Source organism: Ranitomeya variabilis, chromosome 2 (genome assembly GCF_051348905.1).
Source record: "Ranitomeya variabilis isolate aRanVar5 chromosome 2, aRanVar5.hap1, whole genome shotgun sequence".
In the NCBI taxonomy this organism is placed as follows: Eukaryota; Metazoa; Chordata; class Amphibia; order Anura; family Dendrobatidae; genus Ranitomeya; species Ranitomeya variabilis.
In genome coordinates this window covers 945,218,871-945,244,129 of record NC_135233.1, presented here as the reverse complement: position 1 = coordinate 945,244,129, position 25,259 = coordinate 945,218,871, and the positions used below count along the sequence as shown (strand labels likewise).

Here is a 25,259-nt window from a genome sequence, read left to right as displayed (position 1 = left end):
ACAGCAATGGCACAGAGGCAGACTTGCCAATCTTTATCTCTCATTAATTATTTATTTTTTTTATCAGGGAGAATTTAGAAAAAAAAAATGGCCCAGTATTACACACTGGTTTTTGGTGGCACACAATGAGAGACAGATGCCACACACAGCAATGGCACAGAGGCAGACTTGCCAATCTTTATCTCCCTGCAGTAATCTCAGAAAAGTATGGCAGGCAGCTATAAAAAAAACTGCTGCACACAAAAGTGTGGACAAACACACAAGATAGCTGTGCAGAAAGGAAGGAACAACAGGATTTGTGCTTTGAAAAAAGCAGTTGGTTTGCACAGCGGTGTACACACACAGCAACGCAGCTATCAGGGAGCCTTCTAGGGCAGTCCAATGAGCTACAGCGCTGAGGGAAAAAAAATGTAGCTTCCACTGTCCCTGCAAACAAAAGGTGGTGTTGGACAGTGGAAATCGCTACAGCACAAGCGGTTTGTGGCTTTATGTACCCTGCCTGACACTATCCCTGCTTCTGACAAAGCGGCACCTCTCCCTACGCTCAGATCAGCAGCAGTAAGATGGCGGTTGGCGGGAATGCCCCTTTATAGCCCCTGTGACGCGGCAGAAAGCAAGCCAATCACTGCAATGCCCTTCTCTAAGATGGTGGGGACTGAGATCTATGTCATCACGCTGCCCACACTCTGCATCCACCTTCATTGGCTGAGAAATGGCGCTTTCAGCGTCATTGAAACGCGACTTTGGCGCGAAAGTCGCGTACCGCATGGCCGACCCCACACAGGGATCGGGTCGGGTTTCATGAGACGCCGACTTTGCCAAAAGTCGGCGACTTATGAAAATGAACGATCCATTTCGCTCAACCCTAATCACGACCAGCGATACAACCTGGCCGTGATCGTTGGTAAGTCGTTGTGTGGTTGCTGGGGAGCTGTCACACAGACAGCTCTCTCCAGCGACCAACGATCAGGGGAACGATTTCGGCATCGTTGAAACTGTCTTCAACGATGCCGAAGTCCCCCTGCAGCACCCGGGTAACCAGGGTAAACATCGGGTTACTAAGTGCAGGGCCGCGCTTAGTAACCCGATATTTACCCTGGTTACCATTGTAAAAGTAAAAAAAAAAAACCACTACATACTCACATTCTGATGTCTGTCATGTCATCCGCCGGCGTCCACAGGGTTAAAACTGCTTTCGGCAGGAGCGCTGCTAATATGCACGCGCTGCAGCTGAGAGCTTCCCTGCACTGAATGTGTCAGCGCCGGCAGTAACAGCGGTGACGTCACCGCTGTGCTCTGCTTTACGGCCGGCGCTGACACAGTCAGTGCAGGGAAGCTCTCGGCAGCAGCGCTCGCATATTAGCAGCGCTCCTGCCGAAAGCAGTTTTAACCCTGTGGACGCCGGGGGACGTGACAGACATCAGAATGTGAGTATGTACTGTTTTTATTTACTTTTAAAATGGTAACCAGGGTAAATATCAGGTTACTAAGCGCGTCCCTGCGCTTAGTAACCCGATATTTACCCTGGTTACAAGTGAACACATCGCTGGATCGGCGTCACACACGCCAATCCAGCGATGACAGCGAGTGATCAGCGACCAAAAAAAGGTCCTGATCATTCCCATCGACCAACAATCTCCCAGCATGGGCCTGATCGTTGGTCGCTGTGACACATAAAGAGATTGTTAGCAGGATCGTTGCTACGTCACCAAAAGCGTGACGTTGCAACGATATCGTTAACGATATCGTTATGTGTGACTCAGCCTTAACTTAAAATGAAGTTAATAACAATAGTGTGGTGATGCGTTGGGGGCAGGATTATGTGTGGTAATGGGGTGAGGGGGCAGGAATATGTGTGGTAATGTAGTGGGGGGCGAGATTATGTGTGGTGATGTGGTGGGGGGGTGGGATTATGTGTGGTGATGTTTAAGGGGCAGGATTATGTGTGGTGATGTGGTGGGGGGCTGGATTATGTGTGGTAATGTGGATCAGGGGCGGGATTATGTGTGGTAATGTGGTGGAGGGGTGGGATTATGTTTGGTAATGTGGCGGGGGGCGCGATTATGTGTGGTAATGTGAGAGGCGGAATTATCTGTGGTAATGCGGTGGGGAGGCGGGATTATGTGTGGTAAAGTGGTAGGGGAGCGGGATTATGTGTGGTAATGTGGTGGGGGGCGGGATTATGTGTGGTAATGGGGTGGGGGGCGGGCTTATGTGTGGTAATGTGGTGGGGGGCGGGATTATGTGTGGTAATGTGGTGGGGGGCGGGATTATGTGTGGTAATGTGGTGGGGGCAGGATTATGTGTGGTAATGTGGTAGGGGAGCGGGATTATCTGTCATAATGTGGTGGGGGTGGGATTATGTGTGGTAATGGGGTGGGGGGCGGGATTATGTGTGGTAATGTAGTGGGGGCAGGATTATGTGTGGTAAAGTGGTAGGGGAGCGGGATTATCTGTGGTAATGTGGTGGGGGTGGTATTATGTGTGGTAATAGGGTGGGGGGCGGGATTATGTGTGGTAATGGGGTGGGGGTGGGATTATGTGTGGTAATGGGGTGGGGGGCGGGATTATGTGTGGTAATGTGGTGGGGGGCTGGATTATCTGTCGTAATGTGGTGGGGGTGGGATTATGTGTGGTAATGGGGTGGGGGGCGGGATTATGTGTGGTAATGTGGTGGGGGGCTGGATTATCTGTCGTAATGTGGTGGGGGTGGGATTATGTGTGGTGATGTGGTGGTGGGGCGGGATTATGTGTTGTGATGGGGTGGGGGGCGGGATTATGTGTGGTGATGGGGTGGGGGGGCGGGATTATGTGTGGTGATGGGGTGGGGGGGCGGGATTATGTGTGGAGATGAGGTCGGGGGCAGGATTATCTGTGGTAATGTGGTGGGGGCGGGATTATCTGTGGTAATGTGGTGGGGGGCGGCATTGTGTGGAAATGTGGTTGGGGGTGGGATTATCTGTGGTGATGTGGTGAGGGGCGGGAAATTGTGTGGTGATGTGGTGGGGGGGCGGGATTATGTGTGGTGATGTGGTGGGGGGGCGGGATTATTTGTGGTGATGTGGTGGGGGGTGGGATTATGTGTTGTAATGGTGTGGGGGGGCGGGATTATGTGTGGTGTGGTGGCAGGATTATGTGTGGTGATGTGGTGGGGGGGACAGGATTATGTGTGGTGATGTGGTGGGGGGCACAGATAAACCTGTCCCCCTGCCACATTACCACACATAATCCCGCCCCCTGCCACATTACCACACATAATTCACCCCCCTGCCACATTACCACGCATAATCCCACCCCCCACCACATTACCACACATAATCCTACCCCCCACCACATTACCACAGATGATCCCGCCCCCGCCAAATCACCACACATAATCTCACCCCCTGCCACATTACCACAGATAATCCCCCCTGCCACATTACCACACATAATCCCGCCCCCCACCACATTACTACAGATAATCCCTCCCCCACCACATTACCACACATAATCCTGCCCCCCACATCACTACACATAATCCCACTGGCTACCCATCCACTCCAGAATCCAGTACAAAACTACTACCCTCATCCACAAAGCACTCCATGGCTCAGCAGCACCTTACATTTCCTCTCTGGTCTCAGTCTACCAACCTACCCGTGCCCTCCACTCCGCAAATGACCTCAGGTTAGCATCCTCAATAATCAGAACCTCCCACTCCCATCTCCAAGACTTTACACATGCTGCGCCAACTCTTTGGAATGCACTACCTTGGTTAATACGATTAATCCCCAATCCCCACAGTTTTAAGCGCGCTCTAAAAACTCATTTGTTCAGATTGGCCTACCACCTCAACGCATTAACCTAACTATCCCTGTGTGGCCCATTAAAAAAAAAACATAGTCAGGTTCCTCGCATCATGTTCTCATACACTTCATGCAGTTAATAGCCCTCTGTCTGTACTGCTACATACTTAGGCAGTTAACTGGTTCATGCAGCTTTACATGAACACCCAAGCTTTACACTATGGCTGGTCCGAATAACTAAAGCAATTGTTACCATCCACCTCTCGTGTCTCCCCTTTTCCTCATAGTTTGTAAGCTTGCGAGCAGGGTCCTCATTCCTCTTGGTATCTATTTTGAACTGTGATTTCTGTTATGCTGTAATGTCTATTGTCTGTAAAAGTCCCCTCTATAATTTGTAAAGCGCTGCGGAATATGTTGGCGCTATATAAATAAAATTATTATTATTATTATTATCATGAACTAGGGTAACAAACAGGAAAAACAGTTCAATATAGACCTGAAATGCCACAATTTTTAGGCAAGAGAGGTGGAGGGCACCATCAATATCAATAACTCAAGTTATAATAATAACACGGGGGTCAACCCAAGCTTGACCTAAAGTAGTACAGGCATGCAGAAGAGAAAAAGCATCAAGCTATGTAAAGAGGACCACCACTTAAATATAATAATATAAATTTTATTCAACAACTAGACAAGCAGAAACACCACTCTATTAAAAACATATGCACTCTAAGGCTTATTTAGTCTATGTACTTTACATTTTATTCAATTATGGTACATGTGTGTCTTAGGCGCGCTCTTGTATGCTAAGGAGCTAGATACAGTGTGGTCACGTTATGGTACAGTGGGCTGCTCATATCTATTAACATCTTGGCTGCAACTGTTAAGACATATATAACATAATATATAACAAAACAAATTTATATATATATATATATATATATATATATATATATATATATATGTATTGTGATGCTCACAAATAGGAGAGAATGTCCTATGTTGCACAGGTGTAACAATGTACAGATATGCCACCTAAAAAGGGAAATGGGTTAATGCAGCTACTGTTCTGGAAACTCCGGTGCCCAATCCACATACTCTTTTGTCCCAGATACCTCAGGATGCTGCTTGGTTCACAGTTATCAACCTTGCCAATGCCTTCTTCAGCATTCCATTACACCCAGATTGCCAGTTTCTGTTTGTATTCATATATCAGGGATGACAATTGACGCCGACAGTTATGCCACAAGGGGCCCAAAAAGAAGTCCCAATCAGTTTGCAAAAAAATATGGGCGAGTGTCTTTTACCCTGGCAGTTAGAACACCCCTATGTCACGCTGTTTCAGTATATGGCTAATCTTTTGTTGTGTGCACAAACAGAGCAGGAAGCCATTGTTGCCACTGTTAGTTTTCTCAAGCATCTGGCAGATCTGAACTGTCGGGTTTCAGCCTCGAAACTTCCGTTCTGCCTTGGTCAAGTGATATTTTTGGGTCATTGTCTCCTTCGGGGTGTCAGACACCTCTCAAAAGAAATAAAAATAGCCGTCAGCTCCCTTCCTTTTCCGAAAGATGAGACTGAACTCCAGCGTTTTCTTGGACTATGTACTTATTGTCATCAGTGGATACCGGACGCATCCCGCATAATGCAACCTCTCTACAATGTCCTGAAAGACGGTTCAAGATATGCTGATGATTTTGGCAGATTCCACACCGGATACGCTGTTATTGCGGAAAATACTGTAGTGCACGGAGCTGCACTCCCTCCCTCCCTCACTGTCAGCACAAGAAGCAGAACTTCAGGCTCTGTCTACTGCATGTGTTCTGGCCAAAGACAGGCGGGCTAATATATACACGGACTCACAGTATGCATTTGGTATTGCTCATTATTTCGGAGCCCTATGGGCCAATCGAGGGTTTATTACCACCGCCGGGACTCCGGTGAAGAATGCTGAAGCTGTTAAAACCCTCATGGACTCAATCAAATTACCTACAAAGGTGGCCATTATCAAAGTTAAGGCGCACGGTCCTAGGAACAGTCCACACACTGTTGGTAGCGTCTTTGTGGATATGCAAGCAAAAGCTGCTGCTCTCCTACCTATTGACCTGACCATACCAGCTCTGGTGACCACACGCTCTCAGCGTAAACAGTTACAAGAAACACTGACTCTACAGGAAGCTGATGATCCACGACAGACTGCGGTTTTCTGCCGGACCCCGCGAGACCGCTTAATGACGATGCAGAGAATGTCCCCAAAGGAAGAAGTGAAGCAGTGGAAGGCTGATGGAGCATGTATGGACAATGGTCTCTGGAAAAAGGACCAATTTCTGTGTCTCCCTAAGCGGATGTATCCTGCTATTGCCACGTGGGCACAAGGGCCCACACATCGAGGAAAAAAAAACCAGGCCCTAGCCCTGGTACAAAAATTCTACTGGGCTCCAGGTATTTCAACAGTCCTGACAGCACTCAACCGTGCATGTAACATCTGTCAGACCTGCAATCCCGGTCAACTTCAACCTGTACCCCTGAAGCACCTTGCTAAGCCTGACTATCCTTTCCAAAGGCTCCAAATGGACCATATCACGTTGCCTAAGTCTGGAAGGTATGAATATTGTCTGGTGGTTATCGACATGTTCTCCAGTTGCCCTGAAGCATTCACCGTTGCCAACATGACTGCAAAGACTACAGCGAAGAAATTGGTGATGGAAGTTATATACAGATATGGTGTTCCAGAAGTCGTTGAAAGTGACCAAGTCCTATGTGTATCAGGAGGTTTTGACAATGTTTGGATCCACTGTAGCCCTCCATACTATCCACAATCCAGTGGGAAAGTTGAGAGGCTGAATGGCACACTGAAGGGACAATTGACCAAAATGATGCAGGAGACTACGGCATCACGGCCAGAGCTCCTACCCATTGTACTGTACCACATTTGTACTACCCCTAAGGCAAAACATGGCCTGTCCCCATATGAGATATTGTTTGATGCTAGGCCCCCAGTTGCAAATTTCCAGTCTCAGTAGTTATCAGAGGAAACTGACTGTGCTGTTCAATATGTTATTCAGTTTAGTAAAAATCTTGCTAACACCTATGTTTTAGTTTTTTCTTCCCTTCCAGATTCAGCAGAAACCGATATTTGTTACAACTTAAAGTTTGGTGGTTTTGTGGTCGTGAAAAGCCATGTCAGAAAACACGGACTAGAACCCTTGTATGATGGTCCCTACCAAGTCCTCAGTATCACTCCCATGTCAGTAAAGTTGGAAGGAAGACCAACATGGATCCACGTATCGCACTGCAAGCTGGTCAAACAGACTAGTAGCAAATAAGGGGATATAATGTTTTGGTTTTTCGTATTTCCATATAATAATATTGGTAACCACATGGGACAGCCTAAATTCCCCAATATCTGTGCAGGGGCGGGATTAGCAAGTGTGATGTGGTGGGGGCGGGATTACGTGTGCTGATGTGGGGGCGGGATTATGTGTGGTAATGGAGTGGGGGCGGGATTATGTGTGGCGATGTGGTGGGGGGCAGGATTATGTGTGGTAATGGAGTGGGGGCGGGATTATGTGTGGTGATGTGGTGGGGGCGGGATTGTGTGTGGTAATGTGTTGGGGCGGTATTGTGTGTGGTAATGGGGTGGGGGGCGGGATTATGTGTGGTGATGTGGTGGGGGGCAGAGCTACTGTGTAGGGGGCAGGATTAGCGAGTGTGATGTGGTGGGGGTGGGATTATGTGTGGTGATTTGGTGGGGGGCGGGATTATGTGTGGTAATTGGGTGTTGGGGTGGGGTTATGTATGGTGATGTGGTGGGGGGCGGGATTGTGTGTGGTAATGTGGTGGGGGCGGGATTATGTGTGGTAATGTGATGGGGGGGCGGGATTATGTGTGGTGATGTGGTGGGGGGTGGGATTATGTGTGGTGATGTGGTGGGGGGCGGGATTATGTGTGGTGATGTGGTGGGGGGGCAAGATTATGTGTGGTAATGGAGTGGGGGGTGGGATTATGTGTGGTGATTTGGTGGACGGGCGGGAATGTGTGTGGTAATGTGGTGGGGGGGTGATTATGTGTGGTAATGGAGTGGGGGGTGGGATTATGTGCAGTGATGTGGTGGGCGGGCGGGATTGCATGTGGTAATGTGGTGGGGGGCAGGATTATGTTTGGTAATGTGGTTGGGGGGCGGGATTATGTGTGGTAATGGGGTGGGTGCGGGATTATGTGTGGTAATGTGGTGGGGGCAGGATTATGTTTGGTAATGTGGTGGGGGGCGGGATTATGTGTGGTAATGGGGTGGGGGTGGGATTATGTGTGGTAATGTGGTGGGGTTGGGATTATGTGTGGTAATGGAGTGGGGGGGATTATATGAGGTGGGTGGGTGGGATTGTGTGTGGTAATGTGGTGGGGGGCGGGAATATGTTTTGTAATGTGGTGGGGGGCGGGATTGTGTGTGGTGATGTGTTGGGGGCCGGGATTATGTGTGGTGATGTGGTGGGGGGGCGGGATTATTTGTGGTAATGTGGTGGGGGAGCAAGATTATGTGTAGTATTGTGGTGGGGGCAGGATTGTGTGGTAATGGGGTGTTGGGGCGGGGTTATGTGTGGTGATGCAGTGAGGGCGGGATTTTGTGTGGTGGGGGGCAGAAATATGTGTGGTGATGTGGTGGGGTGCGGAGCTACTGTGCAGGGGGCGGGATTAGCAAGTGTGATGTGTTGGGGCGGTATTGTGTGTGGTAATGGGGTGGGGGGTGGGATTATGTGTGGTGATGTGGTGGGGGGCAGAGCTACTGTGTGGGGGGCAGGATTAGCGAGTGTGATGTGGTTGGGGTGGGATTATGTGTGGTGGTTTGGTGGGGGGGTGGGATTATGTGTGGTAATGGGGTTTTGGGGTGGGGTTATGTGTGTTGATGTGGTGGGGGGCGGGATTATGTATGGTAAAGGAGTGGGGGGCAGGATTATGTATGGTGATGTGGGCGGGCGGGATTGTGTGTGGTAATGAGGTTGGGGGGCCAGATATGTGTGGTAATGTGGTGGGGCGGGATTGTGTGTGGTAATGGGGTGGGGGGCAGGATTATGTGTGGTGATGTGTTGGGGGGCAGAGCTACTGTGCAGGGGGCGGGATTAGCAAGTGTGATGTGGTGGGGGCGGGATTACGTGTGCTGATGTGGTGGGGGGCAGGATTATGTGTGGTAATGGAGTCGGGGGTGGGATTATGTGTGGTGATGTGATGGGGGCGGGATTATGTGTGGTAATGGAGTGGGGGGCAGGATTATGTGTGGTGATGTGGTGGGGGGCAGAGCTACTGTGTAGGGGGCAGGATTAGTGAGTGTGATGTGGTGGGGGCAGGATTATGTGTGGTAATGTGATGGGGGGGCGGGATTATGTGTGGTAATGGAGTGGGGCGGGATTATGTGTGGTGATGTGGTGGGGGCCGGGATTATGTGTGGTAATGTGGTGGGGGGCGGGATTATGTGTGGTAATGGAGTGGGGGGCGGGATTATATATTGTGGGTGGGTGGAATTGTGTGTGGTAATGTGGTGGGAGTGCGGTATTATGTTTGTTAATGTGGTGGGGGGCGGGATTGTGTGTGGTGCTGTGTTGGGGCTGGGATTATGTGTGGTGATGTGGTGGGGGGCAGGATTATGTGTGGTAATGTGGTGGGGGGCGGGATTATGTGTGGTTATGTGGTGGGGGCGGGATTGTGTGTGGTGATGTGGTGGGGGCCGGGATTATGTGTAATAATGGAGTGGGGGGCGGGATTATGTGTGGTAATGTGGTGGGGGCGGGATTGTGTGTGGTGATGTGGTGGGGGCCGGGATTATGTGGGGTAATAGAGTGGGGGACGGGAATATGTGTGGTGATGTGGTGGGCGGGCGGGATTGTGTGTGGTGATGTGTTTGGGGGGTGGGATTATGTGTGGTAATGTGGTGGGGGGCGGGATTATGTTTGGTAATGTGGTGCGGGGCGGGATTATGTGTGGTAATGTGGGGGTGGGATTATGTGTGGTGATGTGGTGGGGGCCGGGATTATGTGTGGTAATAGAGTGGGGGGCGGGAATATGTGTGGTGATGTGGTGGGCGGGCGGGATTGTGTATGGCAATGTGGTGGGGGGGTGGGATTATGTGTGGTAATGTGGTGGGGGGCGGGATTATGTTTGGTAATGTGGGGGTGCGGGATTATGTTTGGTAATGGAGTGGGGGGCGGGATTATGTGTGGTGATGTGGTGGGGGGCGGGATTATGTGTGGTGATGTGGTGGGGGCTGGATTATGTGTGTTGATGTGGTGGGGGGCGGGATTATGTGTGGTAATGTGGTGGGGAGGCGGAATTATGTGTGGTAATGTGGTGGGGGCGGGATTATGTGCAGTAGTGTGGTGGGGGGCGGGAATATGTGTGGCAATGGAGTGGGGGTGGGATTATGTGTGGTGATGTGGTGGGTGGGCGGGATTGTGTGTGGTAATGTGGTGGGGCGGGATTATGTGTGATAATGGAGTGGGGGGTGGGATTATGTGTGGTAATGTGGTGGGCGGGCAAGATTGTGTGTGGTAATGTGGTGGGGGGCGGGATTATGTTTGGTAATGTGGTTGGGGGCAGGATTGTGTGTGGCGATGTGGTGGGTGCCAGGATTGTGTGTGGTAATGGGGTGGGGGCAGGATTATGTGTGGTGATATGGTGGGGGCGAAGTTACTGTGCAGGGGGCGGGATTAGCAATTGTGATGTGGTGGGGGGCAGGATTATGTGTAGTGATGTGGTGGGCGGGCGGGATTATGTGTGGTAATATGGTGGGGGGTGGGATTGTGTGGGGGCAGAGCTACTGTGCAGGGGGCGGGATTAGCAAGTGTGATGTGGTGGGGGGCTGGATAGTGAGTGGTAATGGGGTGGGGGGTGGGATTATGCGTGGTAATGTGGTGGGGGGTGGAGCTACTGTGCAGGGGGCGGGATTAGCGAGTAAATCCGATGCCTCTTATATATATAGAAGTAATAGGCAGCAGCAGTAGACAGTAATGGAATGGACCCTCTTGATGTATGCAATGTAGTATGCCACATACAAATGCCTGCCTGATACTGATATCTATATACCCACATACACTCCCTGCCTATCTAGCACTGCAATCTATATACCCTTTAATTAGTCCTTAGAAGGACTGTTGGTTTAACTGGATTTATGTATTCAATTATGATATACCCACAGTAACTGATACACCACCTATTCTTTCCCTATCGCTGCAGCAACTCTCCCTACACTGGTGATTCTGGAAGTGACTGTGCTGAGCAAGGCGACGCCAGGTCTGATATAGACCTGATTACGCTGTGGTAATGTGGTGGGGGGTGGGATTATGTATCACAATCACTGTAATGCCACAACTAACATGGCTGCGGCATTACAGTACATGGTAGACAATCCCTGCTTGTTGATTGGTGCTCTAAAGAGTGGCAAGCATCCAGGGCGGGGACCCGAGCGTCCACCGAATAATCCCAGAAATGCTCGGTGCTCGCCGAGCACCACGAGTACAGTAATGCTCGGGTGAGTACCAAGCATTATGGAGTATGCTCGCTCATCACTACTTATGACTAGGGTTGAGCGACTTTTATTTTTATAGGATCGGGTCGGGTTTCACGAAACCCGACTTTCTCAAAAGTCGGGTCGAGTGAAATCGGCCGATCCTATAAAAAAGTCGGGGTCGGGGTCGGCCGAAACACGAAACCCAATGCAGTGCAATGGGATACTATGGTTCCCAGGTCTGAAGGAGAGGAAACTCTCCTTCAGGCCCTGGGATCCATATTTAAGTGTAAAATAAAGAATTAAAATAAAAAATATTGATATACTCACCCTCTGACGCGCCCTGGTAGTAATCGGCATCTTCCGTTCCTAAGAATGGCGCTTGAAAGACCTTTCGATGACGTCACGGCTTGTGATTGGTCGCGGCGGCCCACGTGACCGCTCAGGTCCTCATTCTAGGAATTTAGGACATGAGAATTACGTCACGGCTTGTGATTGGTCGCTGAGCGGTCACGTGGGCCGCCGCGACCAATCACAAGCCGTGACGTCATCTAAGGCCCTTCACGCGCTCATTCTTAAGAAGGAAGGCTGCCGGAAAGAAGCCGAGGGTGAGTATATTCCTATTAGGTATATACTCACCCTCGGACGCGCCCTGCTTCTTTCCGGCAGCCTTCCTTCTTAAGAATGAGCGCGTTCAGGGCCTTAGATGACGTCACGGCTTGTGATTGGTCGCGGCCACCCACGTGACCGCTCAGCGACCAATCACAAGCCGTGACATAATTCTCATGTCCTAAATTCCTAGAATGAGGAATTTAGGACCTGAGAATTACGTCACAGCTTGTGATTGGTCGCTGAGTGGTCACGTGGGCGGCCGCGACCAATCACAAGCCGTGACGTCATCGAAAGGTCTTCCAAGCGCCATTCTTACGAACGGAAGATGCCGGTTACCAGCGGCGATGTCTAGGGGCCTCCGGAGAGGTGAGTATATCAATATTTTTTATTTTAATTCTTTATTTTACACTTAAATGTGGATTCCGATACCGATTTCCGATATCGCAAACATATCGGAACTCGGTATCGGAATTCCGATACCAGATTCAGAAGATCGCCGACCTCATGGCCGACCCCACACAGGGGTCGGGTCGGGTTTCATGAAACCCGACTTTGCCAAAAAAAAAATGGCCGACCCGTTTCGCTCAACCCTACTTATGACCATGCAATATTTCAGTTTTTATTTTTTAATACATTTGCAAAAATTCCTACATTTCTGTTTTTTTCAGTCAAGATGGGGTGCAGAGTGTACATTAATGAGAAAAAATTTACTTTTTTGAATTTACCAAATGGCTGCAATGAAACAAAGAGTGAAAAATATAAAGGGGTCTGAATACTTTCCGTACCCACTGTATATACACCCAACTGACACACTTTCTTCAGACAACTTCCCTGATGAAACTGTGTTGCGCACCATTCCACTTTGGGTGTTTGGGCTAATACACAAAAGGGTCTTCCATTGGTGATACTCATTGCTATAATATCATGTATTTCTTATGGCTTACTTTGTTTGTTTAGGGCTGTCTGGTATACACTCACTGGCCACTTTATTAGGTACACCTGTCCAACTTCTTGTTAACACTTAATTTCTAATCAGCCAATCACATGGCGGCAACTCAGTGCATTTAGGCATGTAGACATGGTCAAGACAATCTCCTGCAGTTCAAACCGAGCATCAGTATGGGGAAGAAAGGTGATTTGAGTGCCTTTGAACATGGCATGGTTGTTGGTGCCAGAAGGGCTGGTCTGAGTATTTCAGAAACTGCTGATCTACTGGGATTTTCACGCACAACCATCTCTAGGGTTTACAGAGAATGGCCCGAAAAAGAAAAAAAATCCAGTGAGCGGCAGTTCTGTGGGTGGAAATGCCTTGTTGATGCCAGAGGTCAGAGGAGAATGGGCAGACTGGTTCGAGCTGATAGAAAGGCAACAGTGACTCAAATCACCACCCGTTACAACCAAGGTAGGCCTAAGAGCATCTCTGAACGCACAGTGCGTCGAACTTTGAGGCAGATGGGCTACAGCAGCAGAAGACCACACCGGGTACCACTCCTTTCAGCTAAGAACAGGAAACTGAGGCTACAATTTGCACAAGCTCATCGAAATTGGACAGTAGAAGATTGGAAAAACGTTGCTTGGTCTGATGAGTCTCGATTTCTGCTGCGACATTCGGATGGTAGGGTCAGAATTTGGCGTAAACAACATGAAAGCATGGATCCATCCTGCCTTGTATGGAGCATCTTTGGGATGTGCAGCCGACAAATCTGCGGCAACTGTGTGATGCCATCATGTCAATATGGACCAAAATCTCTGAGGAATGCTTCCAGCACCTTGTTGAATCTATGCCACGAAGAATTGAGGCAGTTCTGAAGGCAAAAGGGGTCCAACCCGTTACTAGCATGGTGTACCTAATAAAGTGGCCGGTGAGTGTATATTCATGCTTGAACCTTGACACTAATCCATGTATAGGGGGTGACCTATACAGGCTTCTCTGTGAGCTTGCCTGTGCTATTATAAAGCTTGGTATTCAGGTCTATATTCTAATTGTGGACAAGCTGGTGGTTTTGTATTGCACATAGCACTTTAGGGTGAGTGTCCACGGTCAGTTAACGCTGCGTGTTTGACGCTGCAGCGTCAAACACGCAGCGTCCGGATGTTCCAGCATAGTGGAGGGGATTTTTTGAAATCCCGTGTCCACTATGCGTGGAAACCTGCACGCGGCGGCCCTGCGACTCCGGACATGCTGCGCGTCTTTTCAGATCGCAGCATGTCCGTGCTACCTGCGGCGACGCTGCGTCGCCGCAAGTAATATCACAGGGCCCTATGGCGAGGGGTGCGATGATCCCGGATGTGTACAGTACACATCCGGCACCATCGCGTCCCAGAAAGGGGGCGGGGCTTAGCGACGAGCGGCTTCGCCGCTCCGGCGATACCGCCGGCCATCCTGAGCGTGGACACGCACCCCTACAGTCTATAGTTTTTGTAGAACCGAGTGTGAACACTTTTTTTTCTGTATCACATTTTGTTTTGTATAAGTGATGTCGTCACTGAGTGATCCTAGTGGCCCACCAAAGTAGTCATGATGGAACACTGGGGGCTTACATAGTCAAGTAAATATACTTTGTAAAATTAATAGATTATATAATCATTAGTGTTGAGCGATACCGTCCGATACTTGAAAGTATCGGTATCGGAAAGTATCGGCCGATACCGGCAAAGTATCGGATCCAATCCGATACCGATACCCGATACCAATACAAGTCAATGGGACTCAAGTATCGGACGGTATTCCTGATGGTTCCCAGGGTCTGAAGGAGAGGAAACTCTCCTTCAGACCCTGGGATCCATATAAATGTGTAAAATAAAGAATTAAAATAAAAAATATTGCTATACTCACCTGTCCGACGCAGCCTGGACCTCAGTGAGGGAACCGGCAGCGTTGTTTGTTTAAAATTCGCGCTTTTACTTGGTTACGTGAAGTCCCGGCTTGTGATTGGTCAGGGCGGCCATGTTGCCGGGACGCGGACCAATCACAGCAAGCCGTGACGAAATTACGTCACGGCTTGCTGTGATTGGTCTGCGTCCCGGCAACATGGCCGCCATTAACCAATCACAAGCCGTGACGTCACGGGAGGCTGGACACGCGCGCTTTTTAAAATACGCGCATGTCCAGCCTCCCGTGACGTCACGGCTTGTGATTGGTTAATGGCGGCCATGTTGCCGGGACGCGGACCAATCACAGCAAGCCGTGACGTAATTTCGTCACGGCTTGCTGTGATTGGTCCGCGTCCCGGCAACATGGCCGCCCTGACCAATCACAAGCCGGGACTTCACGTAACCAAGTAAAAGCGCGAAATTTAAACAAACAACGCTGCCGGTTCCCTCGCTGAGGTCCAGGCTGCGTCGGAGAGGTGAGTATAGCAATATTTTTTATTTTAATTCTCTCTTTTACACATTATTACATTAATGTTGTTGCGATACCCGATACCCGATACCACAAAAGTATCGGATCTCGGTATCGGAAATTCCGATACAGCAAATATCGGCCGATACCCGATACTTGCAGTATCGGAATGCTCAACACTAATAATCATATTACATAGTTATCTATGTAAACACATTGTAAACTATTTGACATTCCCACATTGTACACATATTATATAATCTTATTTTGGTTCTTTTCCAAGGAAAGGATTCAGATTGTATTTTCCTGTTTGAGGTAAGAGCATATAGGAGGCACTGAAACATGCAGTTAGACTGCAGAGGAGATCAGATTACGAATGGGCTCAGCCCAAAGTTAATAGCTTGGACCTATCAGTGGCTGCTGCTGACTTAAGTGCAAGGAAGCTTTAATCACTTGACAGAAGTGGATACTGTTGTAGTCATGGCATGGAAATCCCTGTGCTTCGTGCTTCTGTCCGTGCTGCTGGCATATTATATTTATGAACCTTTACCAGATAACATTGAGGAGAGATGGAAAGTTATGTTGATTGATGCAACTTTTAGGAGTCTTGGACATTTGGTAAGATATTTACTTTTTTTTCCCCCTTTTTTTTTTTTTAAATTGCTTTCTAGCCCTTGATATGTTTTGTATTTTCAGCAGCTTCTGAATGCTTATAGAATGAGGGTATTATAGTGCCTGCAAGGAGGATTTAGAAAAGACTGCATGAACATGATAGTTGGTAGGAAATCTAGTTGCTATATCCCAATATGTTGTATCACCTTTTGTAATGTAACGTCCGAGCTGCACAAAGATCTGCCACTTCTCCTTATGTGAAATCATACAGAGCTAAAATAAAAACAAGTCTAGATTTTCTAGCCAGATGTGGAGACCATAGCAAAGGCTGATTACAATTCACCTAATGACTTCAGTAATCTTAGAAATATTACTGTTATTAACTCCTATTGCTATTTTTATTAATTTTCCTTGACACATGAGCATTGATTGTTCACCACTCCAGAATATTTTTAACAGTGCAAAAAAGGTGGGGGGGAAACCCAAAACTTGTAAGACTTTGTAAATCTTTAGAATGTATAGGATCCTTATCCCTTATTTCTTTTTGGATCAGGACACTTACAGACACTGTCCTGACATACAGGCCAGCATCACAATGGTGCCTGCTAATGAAATACTAAAAGTTTATAGAAAACAGTGGGGTCAAAGGGAAAATATGAAATGCACATTGATTTAATGTAGTAATTTAATCTCTTATCTAACATGCTTTAAATGAGACTCTAGCATTCCCTCTCAACTCGCGCTGCTTTATTTAATTTTGTCATGATTAAGGGATCTAAGGCTAGTTTCACACTAGCGTTTACCTGATCTGCGGCAGGCTGTGGACTTCCTCCGTGAAGCCTCGGCCGCACCTCCGCCTCTAGCTCCGCCTACTTCTGCATGCGGCCCGCATGCGACCTCCGTACCTATCTTTAACATTAGGTACGCAGGTCGTGCGGCTGTATGCAGATGCTGCTGCATGTGTCGTTTTGACGATGCGACAAAAAAATGAAATTGCTACAAGCTGCATTTACGCTGTTCGCCGCATCGTCAAAACGACGCATGCGGCAGCATCCGCATACTGCGGCATGACCTGCGTACCTAATGTTAAAGATAGGTACACAGGCCGCAAGCCGGCCGCATGCAGAAGTAGGCGGAGGTGCGGCCGAGGGTGAGGCTTCACGGAGGAGGTCCGCAGCCTGCCGCAGATCAGGTAAATGCTAGTTTGAAACTAGCCTTAGTCTCCAGAAAATCGTTAAGATTCTTACCCATATGGTTCGTGCTGAGGTCTGTATCCTCTATGCTTAGTTTGTGAATAAAGAAAACTCTTTTTTACGGATTCGGTGAAGCTGGACGTTCTTTTTTTTTTTTTTTTTTTTTTTTTTTACTTTATTTAATTTTACTACTAGTTTGATTACAACGTTCTGCCCCTTCCCAGAATGTGACAACTTTTGGGTGGACCACAAAGCCCAATGTAAGTCTATGGGCAACCTGAGCATTTTTACTGCGTTTTTGTTTTATTTATGAAGGAGGTACTCTTAGTCACAGAGCCTATTTTTTGAGGCGCATCAGATGGCATTAATGTTCTTAAAGGGCCATTACAGTGGGTCTCCTTTACTGTTATTGACTATGCAGTGAGTGGCTGGGCTTCCAAAAATTATGACGCACTCAATACCCCTTTCACGAGACCTATAGTGAGGCCTCCTGAGAAAAATGCTGCATTGAATTAAAGGTCTGGCCTGTCTGTTACATGCACCCCAGTAACCCTTTGAAACCACGTACTGGAAGGCCACATGAAGCAAAAGTTCATGTTTGTTCCTGGCCGTAATTTGCACCACAATCCCCGTGGGAAGAAACGTGAAGGAGGGTCTCATTGAAAAAAAGTCACAATAAAAAGGAGTGCTTCACCTATACTTGGAATGCCCATACACTAAGTCTATAGGCTAACAAACATTTACGTTTAAGTATTTACGGGCATCATAAAAACACCCTTGCACAAAAATTGAGTGACTTTTGCATCACAGAATATGCTCACCCTGGTTTTCTAGTGGCTGTGGATGGAGAGGATAACACCTGTGTGGTTGTGAAGAGGTGCATGAAGATACACCTCCCCAAAAAAGACAATGTATTTGAGGTTGTCTTGCTGTTTTCATTTGGTGGTGTACAGAAGTGTTTCCCAATCCAGCTCTTGTTCTTTTTTTATGTAAGAGCTAGCCTGTCAACATTTTCAGTTGACAGGCAGATGCGCTTATCAGTTATAATTCCAACCGCAACACTAAAAACCCCCTTGGACAGAACATTAGCAGCAGGGCAGGCACTGACCTCTAAGGTGTAGAGAGCCAATTCCTGCCACGTGTCCAGCTTGGATACCCAATAAATAAAAGGCATAGAGGAATCACGGAGGACGTTTGTACGATCAGCAAGGTATTCCCTCAGCATCTTCCCAAACACTGCACTTCTTGTGACAGCACCCCTTGCCTCTGTGTCGGCGTGATGTGAGGGTCTGAACTGTCCCATAACTTTGCCATTGTACTTCCTTCTCTCTCGCCTGTACTCCTTGGTTGTACAATAAACTGACTTCTGCTGCCAGCTTTCTCAGATGGGATTTTTTTTTTTTTTTTAGTAATTCCACTACAAGGGCCCACTGGTACTCCACCATTTTAGTACACCTGTCTGCCTCTGGAAGAAGAGATTGAAAGTTCTCCTTGTAGCGTGGGTCTAGAAGTGTCATCAACCAGTAAGGCTATGTGCACAAGTTGCGGATGGGTGTGTGGATTTTTCTGCACTGTTTTTTGCAAAATCTGCAGGTAAACCGCGCTGTGGATTACCCGCGGCTTTACACCTGCGGTTTCCTATTGAGGAGCAGGTTTAAACCGCTGCGGAATTCCACACAAAGAATTGTCATGCTGTGGAAAAAAACAACGCTGCGTTTCCGCACGTTTTTTTTTTTTTTTTGCCGCAGCATGTGCACTGCAGATTGTTTTCCATACGTTTACATGTTACTGTACAACGCATGGAAAACAGCTGCGGATCCGCAGCAAAATCCGCAATGTGTGCACATAGCCTAATGAGTGTCAACAAAAATGTTAATAATGCGAGGGTCATGGGGGAAACGCATCACAACAGTCAGCCATGCATTCCAGAATAAGAGGCAAGACTTCCGTGTCCTCACTAACAGGATGACTGACCATGCTGTCCTCCTCCCTGTCCTCAGGCCATCCACGCTGAACAGACAGTATGAAAGTTATGCTTGTAGTACCGACTATAGCGTATGAAAGTAGCTCCTTCTCTTCCTCATGTCTGCCAATCCACATTGGGACATGAGACTGGGTTGTGTAATCGCCCTGTATGGTTCCTTGCTCCATGTCCTCGTGCTCTGCCTGAAATGCATGCTCTTTAATTGTGAGCAGAGAGGTTTTCAGAATGCAGGGAAGTGAGATGGTGATGCTAACTGTGGTGTCATCTCCACTCACCATCTTGTTGCAGTCATTAGTTTTGTAGGATGGTACATATGTCTGACATCCATGTCCACTCCTGATGTCTTGTGTGGAGTCTGAACTGAATAACTATGGCCTTGTTGATGCTGGCAGTCAACAACTGCCTTCGTCTGCTCACAAATCTGTTACAACGTGTGGGGACATCACACCAGTTGGTGAGCTGGAAGCTGCAAAGGCTGCTGTAGCTCACTTTCTAAAATGGGCAGACAGGCGGCGTACTTTCACTAGCAGCTCCGGGTAGCTTTTGAGAAAACGTTGAACCACGAGGTTAAGCACATGTGCCAGGCAAGGTACATGTGTGAGCTCACCTTGCCTCAGAGCCGCTACCAGGCTCCGGCCATTGTCACACACGACCATGCCTGGCTGTAGGTTCAGCGGTGTCATCCAAATATCTGACTGCTCTTTCAGCACTGTCCACAACTCTTCAGCATTGTGTGGTTTGTCACCTATGCAGATTAGCTTCAGCACAGCCTGTTGCCACTTGGCTGAGACAGTGCTTCTGACTGATTTGCTCATTTCAGAGATGGAGGATGAGGTGCAGGAGCTATAGACTGTGGGGACAACCCTGATTGATGTAGGTCCCGCAATCCTCGGCGTCAGGAGCATGTGTTCAATCGCAAGGTCTAACTGGGTCCCAGCTTCTATGTTAACCCAGTGTGCCATCAATGAGATGTCCCGTCCTTGCCCACAAGCACTTGACAAAGTGTCTGTGGTTAGGTGGACTTTCCCAGTAACAGCATTGAGGGCATGGGTAATTTTGTGGGACGAGCTGGTGCAATACCGGTATGGCACACCAGGAGAAATGGTGGCAATTGGGATCTGAGTACCTTGGGATGGCTACCGCCATCAGGTGGCGGAAAGCTTCCATCTCAATGAGCCTAAAAGACTACATTTCTCATCTGCTTGCATTACAATGACTGGGTTATAGACAACCGAAGGCAGTGCTGGAATAAGGACGTGGATGGGCTTGATGATGGTGCTAGTTGACACTGGGCAACAGGTGCAGGGCACGAGGTATATTTGCATGCACCATGGACTTGCTTGTGCGTAAAACAGTGGAAGAAGCAGTGGTGTCATCTGCAGAAAATGTTCCTGGGGTTCGGACCACAGTCAGGTGCTTTACTGCCATGTGCCTGATCGTGCTGGTAGTTTTGCTACCCCTGCTGATGCGGGCATGGCAGGTGCTGCAAATGGCCTGTTTGTGGTTATTGGCAGAGTCTTTAAAAAAATAGCCAGACTCGGGGAAGATTTAACAGTTGGAATGGCAACTTCTGTTATGTTGGTGTTTCAGGGAACGGATGCACGTCTTCTGTCTGCGGCCAACACACTGCTTCTTCTTGCCTGTTGGGGTGCTATGCCTCCTTCCCCATGTGTGCTGCTGTCCTTGCTATGTATGTTCTCCTGCCAGGTTGGGTCAGTCAATGTCATCCACCACCACCTCATCTTCTACATCCGCACCCTGCACATCCTCCTGATTTTCTGGCAATTGTCTCATCATCGTCCACCTCTTGTGACACTTTCACACCTTCATGTGACCGTGGCTGCTCAAATCTTTAGCATAGCTACATGCGATCTCATCTGGCCCCACTTCAAGTTGACCGGCCGAGACTCTGGAATCTTGAAATGGAAAACTGAACAGCTCTTCAGAGTGTCCAAGTGTGGGATCAGTTGTCTCAGGGCACTCAGCATGATGGGAGGAAGTGGCTAAGTGTAGTGATGAGCGAACAAGCTCGCCGTTACTTGCCCGAGTATCACTATGCTCGGTGTACTCGGCGAACACCGAGAATTTCTGGGATTATTCGGCGGTAACTGGTGTCTCCACCCAGCATTTTTGGTGGACTTTAGAGACCCAATCACGGTACAGGGATTTTCTGCCAGGCCATGAAATGCCAGACATCTTTGTTGTGGTCATGCAGTGATTGGCTTGGCTGCACAGCATAATCCCGAGTATGACACCTGGCACTGCCCTGCTTGCTGCATTCATCTCCTCAGAGAGAGTAGGGAGAGCTGCTGCAGAGAGAGGGTCAGAATCGTGCTTTTAATGGTTATTGTAGGTCTGCAACTGTTAAAGGGACACTGTCACCTGAATTTGGAGGGAACAATCTTTAGACCTAGGGGTGGGGTTTTCGGGTTTTTGATGCACCCTTTCCTTACCCGCCGGCTGCAATATTGGATTAAAGTTCATTCTCTGTCCTCCGTAGTACATGCCTGCACAAGGCAAGATTGCCTTGTGCAGGCATGTACTACGGAGCACAGAGAATGAACTTCAATCCAATATTGCAGCCAGCATGCAGCCGGCGGGTAAGGAAAGGGTGCATCAAACACCCGAAAACCCCACCCCTAGGTCTAAAGATTGTTCCCTCCAAATTCAGGTGACAGTGTCTCTTTAAATCCACAACTCCTGAGAAACCAACAGTCCTTTTTAGGGCTAATTCGTGGGTCCTGAGATTGCAGCGCTAGGTAGGCAGGGCACAGCATATCCACATCAGTGCAAGGCCTGCAGACACTGTATGTGCGTCCATAGCTCCCACTGCATCCCTCCCAAATCTCCATAACTGCTGCTTATTTACTATATACCTAGTTGCAGTTTTTTTTCTACTTTTTTTTTTTTTCAAAAAATTCACCCCCCAAAAAAATATATATATGTATCTCTGTTATGTCAGGCTGAGTCCTGGTGTTTTATATAGAAAAAAAATAACATATAATATATCATCATGCTCCAAGTTTGGGCATTTTAGGCCAGTTTTTTTTCGACTGTTTTTGCTGATTCTATCTCTAGGTACATACAACACTAGTTTGCATTTTTTAGTAATTCTACAAACCCCCCCCAAAAAAATAAAAAAAAAAAAATAAATAAATAATAATAATAGTCTGTTACAACAGGCCTCAGTCTGACATATCTGTGGTAGAAGTATTGTAGCTTGTCAGGCATAAGTTTCATAGTTCTGCGTGTGTTTATTTTTTTTGTGTTAAGCTTTTGAAATAGTGCAATAGTCCCATTTAAAATGGGGAAGTGGACATGATGGTGCATTCAGAGGATGAGGCTGTGGAAGTGGGACACAACAAAGGCCCACATCTTCTCGCTCAACCTTCCTGTCCCAGTTTCTAGGGGACCGCAACACACCACTATTGAAGCCAGAGCAGTGTGAAACGGTTGTTGGTTGGATAGTGGATAATGCTTCCAGTCACTTAGCCACAGCCACCAACACCATGACTTCCACACCGTCAAGTCTGGGTAGCCGTGAGTGTGGGCCTGATACTCCTCACCCTGATCCTCCTTCCTCCCACCTTGCTGAGTACCCTGAGACAAATGATCCCACACTTGGACACACTGAAGAGCTGTTCAATTTTCCATTTCAAGATTCAGAACTCTCGGCCGGTCAACTTGAAGTGGGGACACATGAGATCACATGTAGAGATGCCCAAAGCTCTGACCAGCCCTGGTCACAAGAAGGCAATGGTGGGAAAGTGTCACGAGAGGTGGATGATGATGAGCCACAATTGCCAGAAAGTCAAAAGGAGGAGCAGGGTGCAGATGTGGAAGAAGAGGTGGTGGATGACATAGTGACTGACCCAACCTGGCAGGAGGACATGCATAGTGAGGACAGCAGCACACATGGGGAAGGGGGCATATCACCCCAACAGGCATGAAGAAGCAGTGTGGTGGCCACAGACAGAAGGCGTGCTTCCATTTCCCCATAACACCAACATGATGGAAGTTGCCATTCCAACTGTTAGATCTTCCCGAGTTTGGCTATTTTTGAAAGACTCTGCTGATAACTCCAAACAGACCATTTGCAGCACCTGCCATGCCCTCATCAGCAGGGGTAGCAAAACAACCAGCCTGAACACCACCAGCATGATCAGGCACATAGCAGCAAAGCACCTGACTTTGTGGGATGAACCCCAGGCTCCAGGAACACTGTCTGTAGGTCACACCACTGCTTCTTCCACTGTTCTGCGAAGAAGCCAATCCCCAGTCCACCATGTCCATGGGAAGATGCTTCTGGACCCGCACCTGTTGTTTGCCTAAAGTCAAGCAGCACCATCAAGCCCGTCCTTGTCCACGCACAGTCTTCAGTTGTCTATACCCCAGTCTTCGGAACGCAAGCGGAAGTCCCAGCCAATGCCCTACAGGTCAGTCCTAAATTCTAATATTTCTCTTCTGCTTGCGCTAGAAATGTTGCCTTTTAGGCTCGTTGAGACGGAAGCTTTCTGCAACCTGATGACCGCGGCCTCCCAAGGTACTCGGTCCCCAGTCGTCACTATTTCTCCCGGTGTGCCATACCGGCATTACACCAGCATGTCCCACAACACTACCCGTGCCCTCAATGCTGTTACTGGGAAAGTCCACCTAACCACATATGTGGACAAGTGCTTGTGAGCAGGGACGGTACATCTCAGACGACACACTGGATTAACATGGTGGAAGCCGGAACCCAGTCGGACCTTGGGATCGAACACATTCTCCTCACGCCAAGGATTGCTGGCCCTATGTCAATCAGGGTTGCCCCCACAGTCTACAGCTCCTGCACCTCCTCCTTTTCATCCTCCATCTCTGAAATCAACACATCAGTCAGAAGCTGTAAGCACTGCCTCAGCCAAGTGGTAACAGGCTGTGCTCAAGCTAATCTGCATAGGTGACAAACTGCACAATGCAGAAGAGTTGTGGACAGCGCTGAAAGAGCAGTCAGATATTTGGATGACACCGCTGAACCTACAGCCAGGCATGGTCGTGTGTGTGTGTGTGACAATGGCCGTAACCTGGTGGCAGCTCTGAGGCAAGGTGAGCTCACACACATACCTTGCTTGGCCGATGTGCTTAACCTCATGGTTCAACATTTTCTGAAAAGCTACCCGGAGCTCCCGAATCTGCTAGTGAAAGTACAGTCTGTCTGCCCATTTTAGAAAGATGGCTACAGCTTCAACCACCCTTGCTGTGCTTCAGCAGCTTCCAGCTCACCGGTTGGTGTGTGATGTCCCCATGCGCAGGAACTCTACACTGCATATGTTGGAAAGGCTTTGTGAGCAGAAGAGGGCAGTTGACAAACATCAACAAGGCTGTCGATATTCAGTTCAGACTCCTCACATAAGACCTCAGGAGTGGACATGGATGTCAGACATATGTACCATCCTCCAAAACTTTGAGGACTGCACCAAGATGGTGAGCGGAGATGATGCCATAATTGGCGTCACCATCCCGTTTCTGAGCATTCTTAAAACCTCTGCTCACAATTAGAGGATGCATTGCAGGCAGAGCACAAGGACATGGAGCAAGGAACCATATGGGGGGATTACTCTCAGCCCAGCCTCATTTCTTATCAACGTGGATTGGTAGGCAATGAGGAGGAAGAACAGGAGCTACTTCCATGCACTATAGATGCTACTACAAGCACAGCTGTCATATTCTCTGTTCAGTGTGGATGGCCTGAGGACAGGGAGGATGAGGACAGCATGGTCAGCGTCCTGTTGGTGAGGACACGGAAGTGTTGCCTGTTAGCAGTCTGGCACGCATGGCTGACTCTGTTGCAATGTGTTTCATGTGACCCTTGCATTGTCACCCAAAATTTTTATAATCATTACTGGTTGGTGACACTTCTAGACCCACACTACAAGGAGAATTTTCAATTTCTTCTACCAGAGGCAGAGAGGTGTACTAAAATGTTGCAGTACCAGAGGGCCCTTGTTGCAGAATTAATTAGAAAATTCCCATGTGAGAACGCTGGCAGCAGACGTCGGAGTTTGTTGTACAACCAAGGAGTCCAAGCGAGAGACAGAAGTGCAATCCAGCTGAGGCAGGGGAACCAAGGCAAAGTTCTGGGACAGTTTTTCTCAGACCCTCCCATCGTGCTGGCACAGAGGCAAGGGGTGCTGTCACAAGAAGTGCAATGTTTGGGAAGATGCTGAGGGAGTACCTTGCAGATCGCACAAACATC

General features: G+C 48.4%; 1 protein-coding gene across 1 annotated transcript in view; it reads left to right on the top strand.

Moving 5' to 3' along the window:
• The first annotated feature begins 15,667 nt into the window (after window positions 1–15,667).
• The window catches only part of LOC143808261 (arylacetamide deacetylase-like), a 162,284-nt gene continuing 152,692 nt past the window's right edge, over window positions 15,668–25,259 (top strand). Inside the window, exon 1 of the mRNA XM_077290748.1 lies at window positions 15,668–15,853. Within this exon, the coding sequence (XP_077146863.1) occupies window positions 15,716–15,853 (138 nt within the window). The 5' untranslated portion in view covers window positions 15,668–15,715. The remainder of the gene's footprint in view (window positions 15,854–25,259) is intronic.